Source organism: Trametes versicolor, assembly GCF_000271585.1.
Source record: "Trametes versicolor FP-101664 SS1 unplaced genomic scaffold TRAVEscaffold_8, whole genome shotgun sequence".
Classification (NCBI taxonomy): Eukaryota; Fungi; Basidiomycota; class Agaricomycetes; order Polyporales; family Polyporaceae; genus Trametes; species Trametes versicolor.
The window spans coordinates 268,728-284,733 of record NW_007360328.1 but is presented as its reverse complement, the minus strand read 5'-3'; the positions used below and the strand labels follow the sequence as shown (position 1 = coordinate 284,733).

The 16,006-nt window shown below is 56.9% G+C and overlaps 5 protein-coding genes and 1 non-coding gene across 6 annotated transcripts; 3 read left to right on the top strand and 3 right to left on the bottom strand.

The window, feature by feature from the left end:
• Nucleotides 1-1,838: 1,838 nt before the first annotated feature.
• TRAVEDRAFT_72970 (uncharacterized protein) lies at nt 1,839-2,901 on the bottom strand. The gene is made up of 4 exons (XM_008042248.1): nt 2,866-2,901; nt 2,352-2,812; nt 2,041-2,275; nt 1,839-1,987 (listed from the first exon to the last, which is right to left on the bottom strand). Exon 2 carries the CDS (start codon nt 2,790-2,792, stop codon nt 2,523-2,525), a length of 270 nt encoding a protein of 89 aa, XP_008040439.1. The 5' UTR covers nt 2,793-2,812; nt 2,866-2,901; the 3' UTR covers nt 1,839-1,987; nt 2,041-2,275; nt 2,352-2,522.
• A 557-nt stretch (nt 2,902-3,458) lies between these two features.
• TRAVEDRAFT_170214 (uncharacterized protein) lies at nt 3,459-4,981 on the top strand. The gene is made up of 2 exons (XM_008042247.1): nt 3,459-3,674; nt 3,759-4,981. Exon 2 carries the CDS (start codon nt 4,002-4,004, stop codon nt 4,893-4,895), a length of 894 nt encoding a protein of 297 aa, XP_008040438.1. The 5' UTR covers nt 3,459-3,674; nt 3,759-4,001; the 3' UTR covers nt 4,896-4,981.
• A 1,102-nt stretch (nt 4,982-6,083) lies between these two features.
• Nucleotides 6,084-6,662, top strand: TRAVEDRAFT_86320 (uncharacterized protein; the record flags this gene model as incomplete). Its single annotated transcript, XM_008042246.1, has 1 exon — nt 6,084-6,662. A coding segment is annotated over one exon (579 nt), but the record flags the coding sequence as incomplete, so codon positions are not given.
• A 2,108-nt stretch (nt 6,663-8,770) lies between these two features.
• Nucleotides 8,771-9,822, top strand: TRAVEDRAFT_72968 (kinase-like protein; the record flags this gene model as incomplete). The annotated part of the gene is made up of 2 exons (XM_008042245.1): nt 8,771-9,689; nt 9,751-9,822. The coding sequence occupies one exon, from the start codon at nt 8,771-8,773 to the stop codon at nt 9,674-9,676; it is 906 nt and encodes a 301-aa protein (XP_008040436.1). The 3' UTR covers nt 9,677-9,689; nt 9,751-9,822.
• A 186-nt stretch (nt 9,823-10,008) lies between these two features.
• On the bottom strand, nt 10,009-15,648 carry TRAVEDRAFT_128123 (kinase-like protein; the record flags this gene model as incomplete). Its single annotated transcript, XM_008042244.1, has 5 exons — nt 10,009-10,400; nt 12,605-12,665; nt 12,961-13,182; nt 13,242-13,676; nt 15,622-15,648. Coding segments are annotated over 5 exons (1,137 nt in total), but the record flags the coding sequence as incomplete, so codon positions are not given.
• TRAVEDRAFT_t130 lies at nt 12,220-12,290 on the bottom strand. The gene has a single exon. It is a non-coding gene; the product is annotated as a tRNA-Gly (tRNA).
• Nucleotides 15,649-16,006: the final 358 nt, after the last annotated feature.

Here is a 16,006-nt window from a genome sequence, read left to right as displayed (position 1 = left end):
CGGGCCTGCGCCTACATGCGCGCGAAGCCGTGGATCTGTCCCGCCACCAAACCGGACGCCGCGGGGAGCTAGTCGAGTCCGATGCGGTGCGAGGTCGGAATCTGCAAACCGTTCCTGCTTCTAAGCACGTCACACTCATAGGCCATCCAAAGCGCTATATGTGAGAAAACAGTGTTTTCTGTGCAAATGTCGTACGCGACTCCGCACGCCGAAGCAACGCCATGTTCGCGGGCGCGTCCGGGCTATCTCTATCAATATCAGAACAGAAGCGGCCACAGTGATTATTCTCAGGCTTACCGGTAGTGCACACGCAAATTTCCTTGCGCAGACCTGTCAGGTGGTCTCGACTCTGGAGTATGCCCCTAAGTGCCAATGAAGCTCAGCGAGAGATATGTTGCAAGGTACCCCGAGTTACGAGGAATCGCTCGTCGTGGGAGTCTCGGAGGAGGAGTGCAGTGGAGGCGCCCGAGCAACTATCGTGGGAAACAGACAATCGAGATTAGCTTACAGTGATGCCAGCGCCACAAGGAGATCTATGGCCAGATCCCTCCATCCGTTACAACACCCGCCACAATTCTCCAGAGCTGGACTCGGACTCCTCGGGTGCGCTAGCAACTCGAGTTTCCCGCTGGTCTTGGGACTCCCATGTACGTACTATGCGTACCAGCCGCAGCAACCGTGCTTACTAACGCAGCGCGTATTGTACCCGTCTTCGAGGATATCGGGTGAGCAGCAATACCTTCGAGTTGCCGCCGTACCATCATCTCCGCGACCATCCCATCGGGACCAATGTCGCACAAGGCACATCGAAACCAATATTAGTCGCGATACGCGCTACAACCTATCACGAGGCTCGCGCGCCGGGTCCCACTGGTCAACCATTCAAGCCCGGTAGGGAAAGCAACGCAGCACCGGCATAGAAGAACCAACCTCCGGAACCAGGTCAGCGACCGGAACCGCGCCGCAAACACGATGTCTCCTTGGAGCGCAGGCCGGTGTCCAACATGCAATTCAACCGAAGCCCGACTGCCCCTTCTCGCGCCGCCTGTTCTAGCGCACCATGTCCAACATATGACACTTCGAGCGTCGACGGGCGCACATATCAATTCAACAGAAACCCCGCAGGCAGCTCACGATGCCACGGAGCCCGTCATTCTCAACGTCGGGCCATTAGTGTTCGATTCGGGCCGAGTTCCACCCTCCAGTCAGGGGAAAGATGGTGAGATTAGGTACGTTCGTACGACGCGTTGCGGAGCGGGAAGCTGCTCACGGACTGTAGCACAACGGGATGCTGTCGGAAGGCGGACCTTATCGATGTTCACCAGCGACAGCACCGCGCTGCGCCCGCCGCAAGTCTGTGACACGAGGTATGAGGCCCGAGGGCGGTAGGTAAGAGGGGCCCATCAGAGCGGAGAGAAGCGTAGATCGGACGCCGGCACAACGTCTAGCACTATCGCCCGTGGGTGAAGCGCGTATGCTCCGACGTGTTTCGTACATAACATGACTTCGTGTGAGGCGTCAGAAAGAAGGAGCATCCGGAGGGAGGCATGTCTAGTCTATTCTTGCGCGGCGTATTGCTAAAAGGAGAGAATCCGTACCTATAGCCTCCCGAGTCGCGCGTAACAGTCTGTGGTACTATGCGTTCCGGCGGTACGAGGCGGAGGGACGTGAAATGTGCAGCCGCGCGTCATACGAAGGCACAATGTAATCCGGGCGCGCGTGCTTCGAGGTGTGTGTGGTATACGGCGGTTTACCGAAAGAACATGTTCAAGAGCACCGGTCGCCAGTGCCTGGTTCGGACAGCCCGGACCCAACAAGCCGCGGACGTCGTGTTGTTCCTGAATATAGTGCATTCATTTCGAATCAGTGAAGCGGAAGACCGCGACCTGCGTTGGCTTTCGATGTGGACTGTCCCTTCGTTCCGTGTTCCATCATGCCCGTCCCGCACATGCTAATGCGCTATAGTTTGCTCCATTTTCCTAGTAGGCTGGAAAGGTAAATCGTCAAGAGATTCGTGAGATGTTGTTGGAACGGACGTACAACTTTCCCGGAGAAGAATGGCAAGGCGTTGTCTACACTGGCGCCATCTATAACAGCTCCGACCCACTGTCCGTAGACGTCGTGCTATCGGAGTCGTAACCTTGAAGTTCCTCCTCCGTCTCAAGCGGCGAAGCGTAAGTTATAACTGGAATGTACTCAGGATATTCCCAGGTGTCGATGCCCAGCCAGTCTTCTGCGTCCTCCTCTAGCCAGGGGCATGGCCACAACGTATCTACTGAATACATGCACATTATCCGACCAGGGGTAAGGTCAATATATGTCCGATAAATCAGCCAGATGGATTGACTCACCGTTATCTGCGGTAAGTTCGACAAGCACCTGCACCTTCGACGACTTGAGCCGCGCCTGTATTTCCTGCCTCCACCAGTCCGGCGTGCACCGTATGGTATTTGAGCCCGAGTGCGGGCCCGCCGGGAGCGTAAACACAAACGTCCGAGGGTTTTGGAGATGCAAGCACGCCGCTATCCAGTAGGAATCGAACAACCAGCCCTTCTGGGGCGGGTGAGAGTCGTACACAGTGCGTCCACCTGGTCGCTACCGGTAAACATCACGACCGCGTACAGATTGCGGCGGCTGCGAGGTAAAAGATTCCGGCAGGTGAGCGAGAAAGCCAGGAGCGCCCCGTAGGATTCGAATACGTCTTCGTGATGTTCTGCGTCCACGCGGCTGATACAGTGGTCGATGACGTTCTCGCACACCTCGATGGGAAGACGGGGTGCCAGCGTATTCATGGCTACAGGCGAGACCTGGACTGGATTACAAGTGAGTACCGATATGGCACATATACGAATATTCGCTTCTTACCTGTGTGTTTGCTCGAGGAGGCGATGTCCGCTAAGTGACCTTTGAGGGGGGGCAGAAGAGGCCAGTACGCGGAGGAGTTGACGGGTAAGGTGGACGCAGGTTAGAGAGGAATATACACACTGGGCAGAGGGTTGTTCTCGGGGCGGTATCCTCACGAGGTCGAGAATACGTTAAGGCTGTGTCAGAGAATGGCAGAGGGCAATTCCGGGCAAGGCGCGTGGCACGCCTTGCCTTGGAAGATCTGTCTGAATGGCCATGCACATATTCACGTGAACCTTATACCGTATACTTACTTATATTGAGGGTCCGGTCATATCACCGTCCAGAGACGCAGGAGCTCCTGATAGCCGCCTTAGTGTGGTGTTTCCCATATGGAAGATATAATGCAAGAACATCGATAGACCTGAATGTGTAAGCGAGGAACGGCGTGCTGAGTGTGAGGGAGGATCCTGGATTCCTCAGGCTGGAGGCGAGCGCCAATGAGCCATGGTGCCACGTGGCGGGCAGCCGGATGCTGCCGTGGGGTTCTTCCGAGTGGATTGGTCGACACGACTTGCGTAGGTTTGTCCCCTCCTCCTCCTCCTCCTCCTCCTCACTTTTGCTGTCAGCTCCGTCTTTCCCTGCATCGCGCCTTTTCCCCCCCAGTAGGCTCACCAGTATATCTGACAGCTCTTTTGAAGGAGAAAGCCTGCTACAGCGCAGAAGCGATCACGCAGTGGGCGCCGCTGTGTATGTGCGCGGCTGCGTTCAGGCTAGCACTGCGTGTGTCGCAGCCTTGAGCTTGCGTCGCCAATAGGCAGTGTCAGTAGGTGAGCCCCTCCTCGCTTTCAGAGACTTGCGGAAGCTTGATCCGCGATGGATCGGCGATTGCGTTGACGGCGTTGAGTGTGCAGTGCCTTGTACTCGTGTTCAACGGCGACGAAGTGCTCTATATTTCGCTAGGCTCTTGCTCTCACGTCGCATCGAATTCGAAGCCAGAGCCTTCGAGATGTCCCATGGCGGTGTGTACAAGCAACGAGGCGGCGCTTCCTACTGCATCACATCAGGATGATTAGTATATAATTCGCAGCAGCCGTTCACGTTCACGACCTGCAGAGCCTACGCCTTGCGCTCGCACCGACGTCGCATTGATCAGTATGGAGTTCTTTGCGTCGCTGCTCGCTTCCAGCGCGTCTGCTTCGTCGTCCGACGCTGCCACGCTCGCCTCCCAGTCCTGCGCCCTCATCAGCGACGTGCTCGAGTCCTCCAAGCTCAACACCGCGTCGTATCCCCTCTCGACTGCGAAGTTCGCAAGATACCTGCGGGAGCAGCACATCGCCCCGTCGCTCCCCCTCAAATGTGTCGAGACGTTCAAGGACACCTCGCCCGCAAGCGCTGTTGTGCAGGCGACGCAGGGGGTCCTGGGGCACCAGTTCACCGTCATTACCGTCCTCCTTCCCCGCAAGCGCAAGACGCACATCAAGGTGGACTACTGGGCCACGCCGCCCTCTGGGTCCGACTCGCAATTGGTGGTCCGTCTCAGCGACGACCACGACTCGCTCACTCCGCACTGCACCCGCATCTCGTGCATCTCCGCCCCGCCCCCCTCCGCCGGCAGCATCCCGTGCGGCGCGGCGCCGACCCTCGCCACGCTTGCGGAGTTGTTGATCATCGCGCACGGACGCCTCGCCGTGCGGCAATACCACGTACTCGGGTACAACTGCATGTGGATGACGGACATGCTCTTCTACACGCTCGCCTCGCGGCACGCCGCGCACTGGCTCACGGGCAGCCAGACCCCCGAGGCGCCGATCAAGCGGTACCTGCGCAGCAGGAGCGGGGCATTCGACACCGCGATCGCGTGCGCCGCGCCGGACGAGGCGACGCAGTGGTGGCTTGCGCTGGTAGGGAAGGCGGTGCGCGCGATCGAGGTGGCGGTCACCCATGAATGTGGGGAGGGAAGGTACGTGATGCACGACATGGAGGTCTCCAGTTGGGTCGAGGAGTTGGACAGGGGGATGGAGAAGGCTAGCTCCATGCATGGCTCATGAGGACGTCGAGTAGATATGTGGTGCATTTTGTTATATACTTTACGTGGGAAGTGTGGGTGTACACAGATACTCTATATGTTCTTTCTGTATGGCATCGATAGGGGCACTCACTGAGGGCAAGACGACGGCGAGGAAAGTACCAAGACTAAGCGCCTGCCGCAGCCTCCTGCCAGCCGCACGCCCGCCGCCACGAACCGGCGAGCGCTTGCGCTAATTGCGCAACACCCATGAGCTAGCAGCGGGGAAACCGCCAGTACGCTCCAAGTACTTTACTTTCTGAGGCGTGTATGATCCATGTAGGTGATATCTACGGTAATGAATGACCGTGTACTCATGCTACGGCACGTCCAGCACACAGTGACGTCGGCTTCAAGGTAAACCTTCAATGTGAGTCAGCGCCGCCCCCGCGCTCAAGGATGTCACGGTGCATGAAATCAGGTTTAAAGCGCTTCGTACCATGCATCATGTACCACGGGACCGTACGTATTCGTCAAATGGATTGTCATAAGTATATCCATGAGTATTTTCGCTCTACCCGTGCTCGGCGGCAATGCTCACGATGGGCTGTGCGGTCAACAGATTCCGGCGGGCTGGCTGTGCGCGGCCTTCTCACCAGAAGCCTGAGGTGCACGGAGGTTCATGACTTCGTCATATAAGGTTCACGAGAAGGGGGCCAGCGATGTGTTCCAGCCCGTGCGCGCCCCCGAAGGATTCTTCACACGTATAAGGCGTACTCTCCGCTGTCTCCCCTCGACCACTCGGATCCCAGTCTCCTCTGGGCCCTTAGCCCTGTCTCTGCGTGGTGTAGCTCCCTGTATCCGTTCCACACCTCTCCGCCTCTTCCTGTCTCTCTCTCCACTTGGAGCCATCTACAGCTCTCGACACAAAGGTAAAAGACTTAACCGGCACATTTACACGGAATCTGATGAACAGACCTGTTGAAATACACGCTCCAGCATGCCGCGCTTCCTCGATACATCGACGGGAAGATTCGTCTGGAAGGATAGCACGCTCGGCGTCACCTATGCCATCTTGTCCCACACATGGCAATCCGAGGAAGAGGGTGGCGAGCAATCCTACAACGATATACGGAAGCTCCAGGACGAAGTCGAGGCCACACCTGCCGCCCTTTCCGGTACCGCCGACGCGCCGAGCTCTGCCCTCTTCTCCCACCCCAAGCTTTCTGCCAAGATCAAGGGCGCCTGTGAGGTCGCGCGAAAGGCTGGCTATCGTCTTCTCTGGAACGACACCTGCTGCATCGACAAGTCCAGTAGTGCGGAGCTCTCCGAGGCGATCAACTCCATGTATGAATGGTACCGACTTGCAGACATATGCTACGTCTATCTCAGCGACGTACCCGACACCGACGTACCCTCTTGCTCTTCTTCGAGCTTCGGGATGAGCCGATGGCATACGCGAGGCTGGACGCTACAGGAATTGATCGCACCGAGGCGGGCTGTGTTCCTGACGCAGACGTGGCGCTTTATCGGCACCAAGCTTGGACTGGCGTCGATCCTTGAGGACGTCACCGGCATAGACTTCGATGTTCTGACCGGTCGAGCGACGCTAGACTCCATCGCTATTGCGCGGAGGATGTCGTGGGCCGCCAAGCGCAGGACTACACGCGTCGAGGACCAGGCTTACTCGCTGATGGGTATATTCGGAGTCCACATGCCTACAATATACGGGGAGGGCCATAACGCGTTCCTTCGGCTTCAGGAGGAGGTCATGCGCACTATCCCGGACCAGAGCATCTTCGCTTGGGGATCATCGCTCACTCTGTCGTCGCTTACTCGCCCAGGAACACGGTCCGCTGAACGTACTTCCCACAGCTGCGGCCTCCTCGCTCACGCCCCACAAAACTTCGAGTTTGGTACTATCAACACGCTGTCTCCTATGGAGTTCGCAACACGCATCGGACACAAGGAGGAGGATGTCCCACGACTTCACAGCGTCTTCACCCCGCAGGGCGTTGAGATGGAGCTCCTGTGTATCGATCTTCTCAGGATTCCCCAGATCCTCCCCCACTTCTCTCCATCCCTGGAGCCTTCCGGCGGGTTGGCCTGCGAGACATGTAAGCGGCTCGGTCACGCCCACATGCTTGCCCTCCTGCAGTGCGAAGACAGAGATGGAGCTCTGATCACCTTACCATTATGCAAACAACCGCCTGGAGCAGGATATCACCAAGGTCTGCGGATCGGGACACAAATCGCAGGGTGCCAGTGGCATAATCCGTCTCACACCGTCCGCCTCACCAAGGACGTGTTGACGGAAGCTCTGGAGTTCCTCTCGCCAGCACCTATCAAAATACCCCTTCTGCGTCACTCACCCGCTCACGCAGCAACGTCTTCACCGTGCAGCACTAGCCTCTTCTCGTCCGAGGTTGGAGAGGTCGGCGTAACCTTTCACGTTGCCCCTCGATGCGAGGAAGAGCTGCATGGCGTCGGATATGCCCTCTCTCCTGTGCAGTTCAGCCACACTAGGAAGGGCGAGTTCATTTTGACAACCAGTCTCAGCTCCTCCGAGTCTCCCGACCCCTCCTCCCCGACGAGTGTTCGACTGGAACTGGCTCTCACCAAACGGGGTCCGTGCATGTTGAGCTCCCTCGGCGGCACCCTACGTGGCCTGGCGCCATCCCCGGATGCGAAGGCACGCTTCTCCGCCTCAAGCGCAGACTACTGTATAATATCAGATGCGCGAACGCAGTCCTCTGAGGAAGTTCGCGGCGGCAGCCCGCCCTTCGGATCTTCCTTCGATCTCCTCCAAGACATACACGCTTCCAATCCTAGTCATGTGACATTCCCATTCTATTCCGACTCCTTCGGCACCCAAGAATGCTCACTCGCTGCCGAGTTCATCATCCACACCGGTGCGATTGCAGTCGACAATCTGCCCAACCCCCGTATTTTGCGAGTCGCGCTGGAGCGCCCTCCAGAAGGCTCAGATGCCCACCGACGTCGGGAGCTCTGGCTCTCTGTCGAGCTCTCGATCCCGCTGCAGTGGAAGAGGCTGATGGGCCACAACCTCCGGCTAGGAATGGTACGTACATTTCCATCTTTGCGTCCGCATGCATGACATGCCAAAGTGCTAGCCACGCTGAGATGCTCTCTTCACAGCGTACCACACCGCCCCGCCCAGTCGAAGCTGCCGACTCGGATGCACCCCCTTTCCGCGAGGTCCAGCCGGAGCCTGATGCGAAGACGGGGGCGCGCTCCGATTCCCAGCTTGCGGCTACAGCCAACCAGTTTGCCCAGTTGGGCCCAGTTCCCCATGGGCTTGCTCTGATAGCGCAAACATCTCTTGAGCAAATCATGCCCTCAGCCGTACCAGTGGCCTCCACGTTCGCAAAATTATTGTTTGGTTCCCATCCGTCGTAACAGTACTACTTAGTACTCGCCTCGTAGAAGGTGCACCGTCTGGGGCGACCGTATCTCTACGTCTGTCCCATAGAGCCAAAGACCAGTCGTACATGCACGTAGTGATCTGATTTAGTCGATGATGTACTACCGCCATCTGCGGATGCGAGCAATGGTGCGATTCCTGCCTGTAATGGCAGTTAATGGATTGTCGGACTCGGCACCCGGAATGGGTTTCTTTCCCGAGAGATAGTAAGCTTGAGCCGTTCAGCGGCGACTCCGAATAGGTGGGCCAAAAGTGGACAAAGCTATCATGGTGGCACAGACTGTGAGAGAAGGCGCCACGGCGTCGGCGTGCGTGCATTGAAGCATACGTAGCGCTTATTCAGCGCTTAATTGACTACACAAAAACCCAAACACGGTCTTCGAATCGCTACCAGCTGCCCCCAAATATCCAAGAGACCCTACGCTCGACTCCTTCGCCGATTTGCAACATCCCCTACCAGCCTTCATCCGCCCATGGCTTCCACGCTCACTCTCGAACAGGTCAAGGCTCTCCTGCGCGACTCGACGAACCTCAATCCCGACCCTCTCGGCATGAATATGGGTTCTGTGCAGTCCCACTCTGGACCGTACGAGCTGAATCCCAGAGGGACTCCTCGTGAGGTCAGGTCGACTGTTTACGACGGCGTACCTATTGTGGTCAAGTTCGGCCTAGAGGTGTATCTGCGCGAGGCCGAAGCCATGACCTATGTGGCGTCGCGCACCTCCATACCTATACCACGCATCTATGGCGTCTTCACCGAGGCCGTCAGGAACGGCACTATAACCTACATCGTCCAGGAACAGGTACCCGGCACACGGCTCGAGCACGCGTTCGAGTCTCTCTCTTCGTCTGAGCGCGTCGTTATCTCGCGCCAACTGCAGGACGTCTTCGCTCAGCTTTGTGGCCTGACGGACGGCCGAACGCAGCTCGGACCGTTCGGCGGCGGCTCCTGGGCGCGCACATTCTGGTTTAAGGGCTTCCAAACCGACTTTCCTATGGGCGACGCGGACGCACACACAACGCGTTCCTTACTCGCCTACTTCATCGGGATCTCGAGTCGGTCAATCCCGGGCTGCGACTGGACGCGCGACGAGTTCCTCGCCTTCTTCGACCTCGGCCGCGCGCCGAACTTCTCGCACGGAGACCTCACGCCCTGGAACATTATGGTGCACAACGGGCGCATCTCTGGCGTCGTTGACTGGGCGGAGGCGGGCTGGTACCCGTACTTCTGGGACAGCTTCGTGCTCGAGCGCGCGGCGTCCACGTTCCGGAGAATCCCCGGGGTGCGGGAGATGCTGCGCGCGGCGCTGCTCGAGTATCTCCCCGAGGGTGACAAGTTTGGAACCCACTGGAATGTCCAGAGCGACTTCTACTGGTGATGTGTGTAAGCTGGTAGGTCCTCGGAATTTTTCCCGTACAATCAACCGTAACTAACACTCTCCTATCGCTATAGAACGCCACCTAACCATGTATACCAGCGCCTCGGAGAGATTTTACCTGGATGTAGTCAGTCACTACGGCGGCGACCAGCACGATACTTGTTTGCGACTCTTTAGATTACGTCTATTCAGGTGTAAGAGGACTTTGCAACTGCTGACAATATACGATTGGCACTAGTATCGAGACTTAGGGAGCTTGCGAGGGCGGTCCTTGACTGTACGGCGACAAAAAGGTACTATCTACCCAGGAACATTCATACTAACTCGAGGCCTCACGGCGGCGTACTCGCATTCGGAAGGAGGGCACCACTGCCGGTGGCGTATTTCACCCCCAACATCTGCGGTGGCCCCGTCGATGGCCCTTGTCCCGTCGCGCGGAAAGAACCAAGTTCTGCGTGCACGCCTGGCGGCCTCCTGGGCATGTGGACAACCTCAGGCTGCTGCAGTTGCTGCAGGCCCGGCGTCGTCTGACCTTGAGGATTGTGGAATGCGTCGAGCGGAGCAAGGTCCCTCGTTGGCGGCGTCGCATCGCGCGCAGAATGCCAGCGGGCCGGGAAATAGAGGTGATCGAGGGCATCCGCGGCGGTGATGCGCGTCTTCGGGTCGTACTGCAACATCCGGTGCAGGAGATCGAGTGCTAGAGGTGCGAAACGACGGTGGTCAGCTACGGGCTGGCGTCACGACAGCCCGAGTGGTATGGGAGTGCGTACCGTGTGATGGAAACTGGCCCAAGTTCGCGTGATACGTGCTGAGAAAGGCCTGGATGCCGTACGCCGGGATGAACCGGCTATACTGCAGCAGAGTCTGTTCGTCTTCGGCCCAGCAGAAGATCTGGCGGCCGACTATCATCTCTGCGAAGATGCACCCGCACGACCAGATGTCGATCGCCGCGCCGTATGAAGACGTTGCTTTGGTTGTCTTGATAAGCTCCGGGGCTCGATATCGCAGCGTGACGACCTACGTATGCAGATAAGTAACACGCCCTCAGAGTATGCTGCGTCGGGCTACTCACGAGATTCTTCAAGTTCTCTGATTCCGGCAGGAATCCGACCTGCCTAGCCAGCCCGAAATCCGCGATCTTCAAGACCCCCTGGCCGTCTATGAGGAGGTTCTGCGGTTTGAGATCGCGGTGGAGCACGTTCTTCGCGTGGCAATGCGCCACACCCACCAGGAGCTGCGACATGAATGTCCGCATCTGGATCTGGTCGCCGTCCAGCGGCCGCCCCGCCGACCGGCGCTGCGCGATGTACCCCGCGAGGTCGCATGGGCAATGCTCGAGGACGAGCGCGGTGCCGGTCTCGATCGTCTCGCACTCTATGAGCTCGATGATGTTCGGATGGCTGAGCTCCTTCAGCAGGGTGATCTCGCGTATGACGCCCCTGTTTAGTCCTTCGGAGAGGCGAGCGTTCGTTACTTTGATAGCCACAGGCCTCTTCGTCGTGCCGCACTGTGCCTGCGATGCTGCCGTGTCAGCCTAGATTCAGGGTGAGCAGATAGTTCGGAGCGTACTGCGTATACTGTCGAAGACGCGCCACGACCTGTGCAGCCAAGTGAGCGATTAGTCCAAGTAGTACAGGTGCTCTTCGCACCGTATAGTACTCGCAGACGGCGTACCTATTTGGATCATCTAGTAACATCACCGTTGATCAGGGGAAACGCAAAAATTGATACAACCGGAAAACGTACATTAGTATACTTTTTGAACATCGAGAAGTCATGGTTTGCTGCTTGTGACGAGTCGCGGAGACTGTGAGACATGTTGAGTCCGTGGCTACCAATGGGGGAGATGTGTGTTGAGGTTATGCTTGAGATGTACGGCCTCTGGGCATATAAGCCTTTGTACGGACAATGCGTGCATGACGAAGGTTGTCCACTATATACTCAAGCCGCTTGGTCCGCGCACTGTCGCGGAGAATTTGCCAACATGTTGCTTGGACAAGGCCAAGCGTCCGCTCGCAGGCTGGAGGTCAATGATAGTAGGCCAATCGAAACCGATGGGCTCAGTGACGATCCATACTACTAACGAGTTTGTCAATATTACGGACCCCAAAATTTCGATACTTGGATTACCGAATGTAGGTCCGAGTCTGCGACATTGATTGTAGTTGGAGATATTTGACAGCGATTCTTAGTCGGACTAAGCATCGGCGATGAGCAGGAAGAAACACTCTGCGATCCGAGATTGTAGCATTTTGTACGTCTATTCTTGTTTTGTTTCATGAGAGCGTAGAAGAAAGAATAGCAAAAGGTCCGAGAGATACTGCGCCGGGGTAGCGCGCAGGCTACGCTCAGGGAATTTGTTGCGTTGCAGCAGCGAAGTTCGGGGTGGGAGTGGTCGAAGGGGCGAGTGTTGGCATATTGCGTGAAAGCTCGGAGGAAAACAGAGGAAAGCTGGAGACGATGGTGGTGGGTCTTACTCTCGAGAACGGCCGTGAGATCCTGGGATGCGACGGGAAGAAAACTATTCATTTCAGTCTTGCGTGTGCATTAAGGGGGAATCGAACCCCCGGCGGGTCGATGGCAACGACCCAGGTTACCACTACCCCATTAATGCTTGAGGGCAACCAAAGATTTAGTATGTATCAAGTCTGGGTGGACGCCAACTTGCGCTCCCAGAGAAATTGGTATGGCGATGCATGATGCTATCCACGGATACTTACACTGAACTGGATCTTCACCAAAATGATTGCGAATTGAGAGCAGAGAATAAAACCAAAAACCGAACCGGTCTGCCAAAGGCCATAGCGTTTGAGTTTTTTCTCAGCTCGTGAACTCACGTTCGGAAGGAGGGCGCCCCGGCCCCAACCTTGTACGGCTTCCCTGTCTGGCCCTGTCCTATCGCACGGACAGACCCAGGTTGCATGCGACCGTCCAGCGGCCTGTTAGGTATACGGGGAACCGCCTGTGGTAGTTGCTGCACGCCCGCCATCTGGCCTTGATGAGCCGGACGCAGATTCAACGTGTCTAGCGGGGCCAGGTTTTTCGTTGAGATCGCGTCGCCCACATCTTGCCAGCGACCGCGAAAATACGGGTGTTCGAGTGCCTGCATGACGGTGATGCGCGACTTGGCGTCGTACTGCAGCATACAGTGCAAAAGGCTGATGGCTGGAGGTGCAAAAGGTCACGGTCTGTGGTCAGCTACGTACGGACACCACGACGATGCGAGTCACGCAAGAGTGCGTACCGTGTGGAGGCCACTGGCCTTGGTGAGGGTGGTACGTAACGAGGAATGTTTGGATGCCGCACATCGGAATGGATTTGATATAACGCAGCAGAGTGCTTTCGTCCGGGACCCCACCGAAGAGCGCGTGGTCCAAGACCATCTCGGCGAGGATGCACCCGCACGACCAGACGTCGATCGCGCAGCCGTACCGGCGCGGCGTTGGCGTCGGCGTTGGGGTTGGCGGCTGGAGAAGCTCCGGGGCGCGATACCATAGCGTGACGACCTGCGCGGGAGAGCGAGTAAGTAGCATACCATCGAGGTATACAGCGGCGGACCACTCACATCACCCGTCAGGTTCTCTGACTCTGGGTGGAACCCGACCTGCCGCGCCAGCCCGAAGTCCGCGATCTTTAGCACGCCGTGTTTGTCGACGAGGAGATTCTGCGGCTTGAGGTCGCGGTGCAGCACCTTCTTCGCGTGGCAGTACGCCAGACCCTGCAGGAGCTGCCACATGAGGGTCCGGATGAGGTCGGGGTCACCATGTACTGGGCGGCCAGTCAACCGGCGCTGCGTCATGTACGTCTCGAGGTCCCCCGGGCAGTGCTCGAGAACGAGTGCGGTGCGGGTCTCTATCCCCTCGCACTCTATGAGCGCGATGATGTTCTTGTGGCGCAGCTCCTTTAGCAGCGAGATCTCGCGCATGACGACCGCGGACAGCCCCTCCTCAAGGTCGGTGTCTATGATCTTGATAGCCACGGACATCTTTGTCGTGCGGCACTTTGCCTGAGGAGCAGCGTCAGTGTGGCTCTGGCGCAGACCGGTGAATCAGGCCGTACTTTGAATACCTTTGAGTATGACCCGCTACCTGTGCAGCCGAGTGAGCGGTCAGTACGCGTGCTCTCCGCACTGCCGCCCAGACGCAGAGGGCGAACCTATCTGGCTCATCTGAGGACGATGCGGTCGATCAGCGAGGAGCGCCTGATATAAAGAGCCGGAAGACGAACATCAGTGTACTTTGTGAGAATTGAGAATCCAGTTTGCAGTGTCTGCGAGTGCGAGGTGCTGAGGCCGAGTGACATGATGGACGCGTAGTTATGGGCAGAGGTGTGTCGAGATTACGGCTGAGACGTACGGCCTCTGGCAATATAAGGCTTTTTTTGGGACAATGGGGCGGCGGGTATGGTATAAAAATCCGCCATCCAATCCGCTTGGTCCTCCACTGTCATGAAGCATTAGCCGATATAGGGGCGCGGGGTACGGTGGCTAGAGCGGCCACAAAGCGGACGTACCAAAACGAAACGGTCGATGGAAGAGCGAGATGAGGATACCACTGCAGTGGATGATCCCGCTCGCAGAGTAATCAGACATGCACGATGAGGTACGTGTTCCCAAAGCTGACTCCTGTAACTGCAAGGTCAATATATAGTAGAGTATGAATCGAATAAATAAGTTGTCGCTGCCGGTATAAAAGCGATCCTGGCTCTACCTAATTTTCAAGTACTAGTAAATACGCAGTCCAATAGACCTGCAGACGGCATATATAGAAGTGCTGCTTAGACAGGCCCAAGCTTCTGCCCCGGCGACCAACAATGGCAGACCATTCGTACCCGCCGTGCGGTCCGATGAGCTCAGTTCATCCTAGCAGCTATACCGATATCGCATAGCCAGAGTTTTCTGTACCTCAATTGTCGGATGGTGAAGTAGAATTGGGGAAATTGTTGGCGGGTCATCCAAGTTGAAAGACAGGGCGGCGGCGAGAGGTCTGAGCAAGAAGCGCTCACGGAGAATTGACCCCGTATCATAGTAATTTTTGCGTCTGTCGTTGTGTTCTTTCTCGAAAGCGTAAAGCAGAGTATAACTTTCCGTCGATGGGTGCGACTCAGGTACTGCGACTAGCTCGAGTGAGGTGGTGAATTGATGGTGAGAGCTCGAGGAGCGTTCAGTAAGCGCCGCCCCAGAGGAGGTGCGGCCCTTTTCGGGCGCTTCCAAAGCAACGGCCGTCGCTTCGTCCCGGACACTTCATGTTTGCCCGCCCTCAGCCAGACACGGTATGTTTCAGATACTCTACTGTACCGTCATAAATGTGATTGACTTTGACTTTTAGCCATGGGCAAAGAATAACAGTTCGCAGCTCGCGCCGCGGGGGACTTAGAGGCGGCCACGTCTCGCCCGACCATGTTCTATGCGCCGCGGCGGACCACCTTAGGTTCTGATTCCTTCGACCGCATGATGATGTTCAACAGCACATCATGGCACTCACGCAATCTGCTGCGTAGCATCTCCCACTAGCCGTGCGGGCCCGTGACCCCGCTCAGGTCAGCGTTCGCATGCTTCGTAGTGGCATAATGCTCGCGCGGCTTCGTAACGGATCGCGGGATATGGGGACATAATCGCCCTCACGCACGAGTCCAGTCTGGGCGAGCAATTATCCCGGGCTTAATTTTACCCATCTTCTGATGCCTGACCGCCAACTTGATTGTTACATAGGATGCATCTTCCGCAAGTTAACACGCAGGGGTCCATGCTACGGACGCTCGATCATCGACCCAGAGACATCGCAAACTGTGTATGCTTGTGGCGCATCGCACTGCGGGTATATGCGGCTTTATCGTGAAGGCTCACACCCGGCGCATAAAGACCACATCGCGCCTTCATTCTGTAGGCAAGGGGGCGCTCAGTGTATCCGGTCTTGTACGGCTGACTGCGTAGACTGCCGTTCTACTCGGCCTCGGTAAATATGGCTGTACGTGCTCGCGTAACTGACCTACCCTTTCTGCACTACGTTATCGTCATGCTGCAGGATGATACATATGGTTTGGCGTATTACATGCACGCTTCATACAAAGCCGCACCACGCCGATCAAGCAACATCGAGGGGTCGCACCTACTACCACAATTGAATTCTACACCGCCTTGTTGGAATCGAGGCTACGACGGCTAAGCAAGCAGGGAGTATTGGGTCAAACAGTGAGACGTATAAAGCTGCGTACGAGACATTTTAGGAGCAGCACATCGATCCCGCTGCCACTCCTCCCAACAACCTTCTTCCATCTCTTTCAGCCACTCCCGCCTCTGGCAAATATGATGTACACGCTCAGCTTCGTTCT

Excerpts from the sequence above, each read along its gene's own strand:
- TRAVEDRAFT_170214 (XM_008042247.1), top strand. The coding sequence starts at position 4,002 with ATGGAGTTCTTTGCGTCGCTGCTCGCTTCCAGCGCGTCTGCTTCGTCG.
- TRAVEDRAFT_72970 (XM_008042248.1), bottom strand. The coding sequence starts at position 2,792 with ATGAATACGCTGGCACCCCGTCTTCCCATCGAGGTGTGCGAGAACGTC.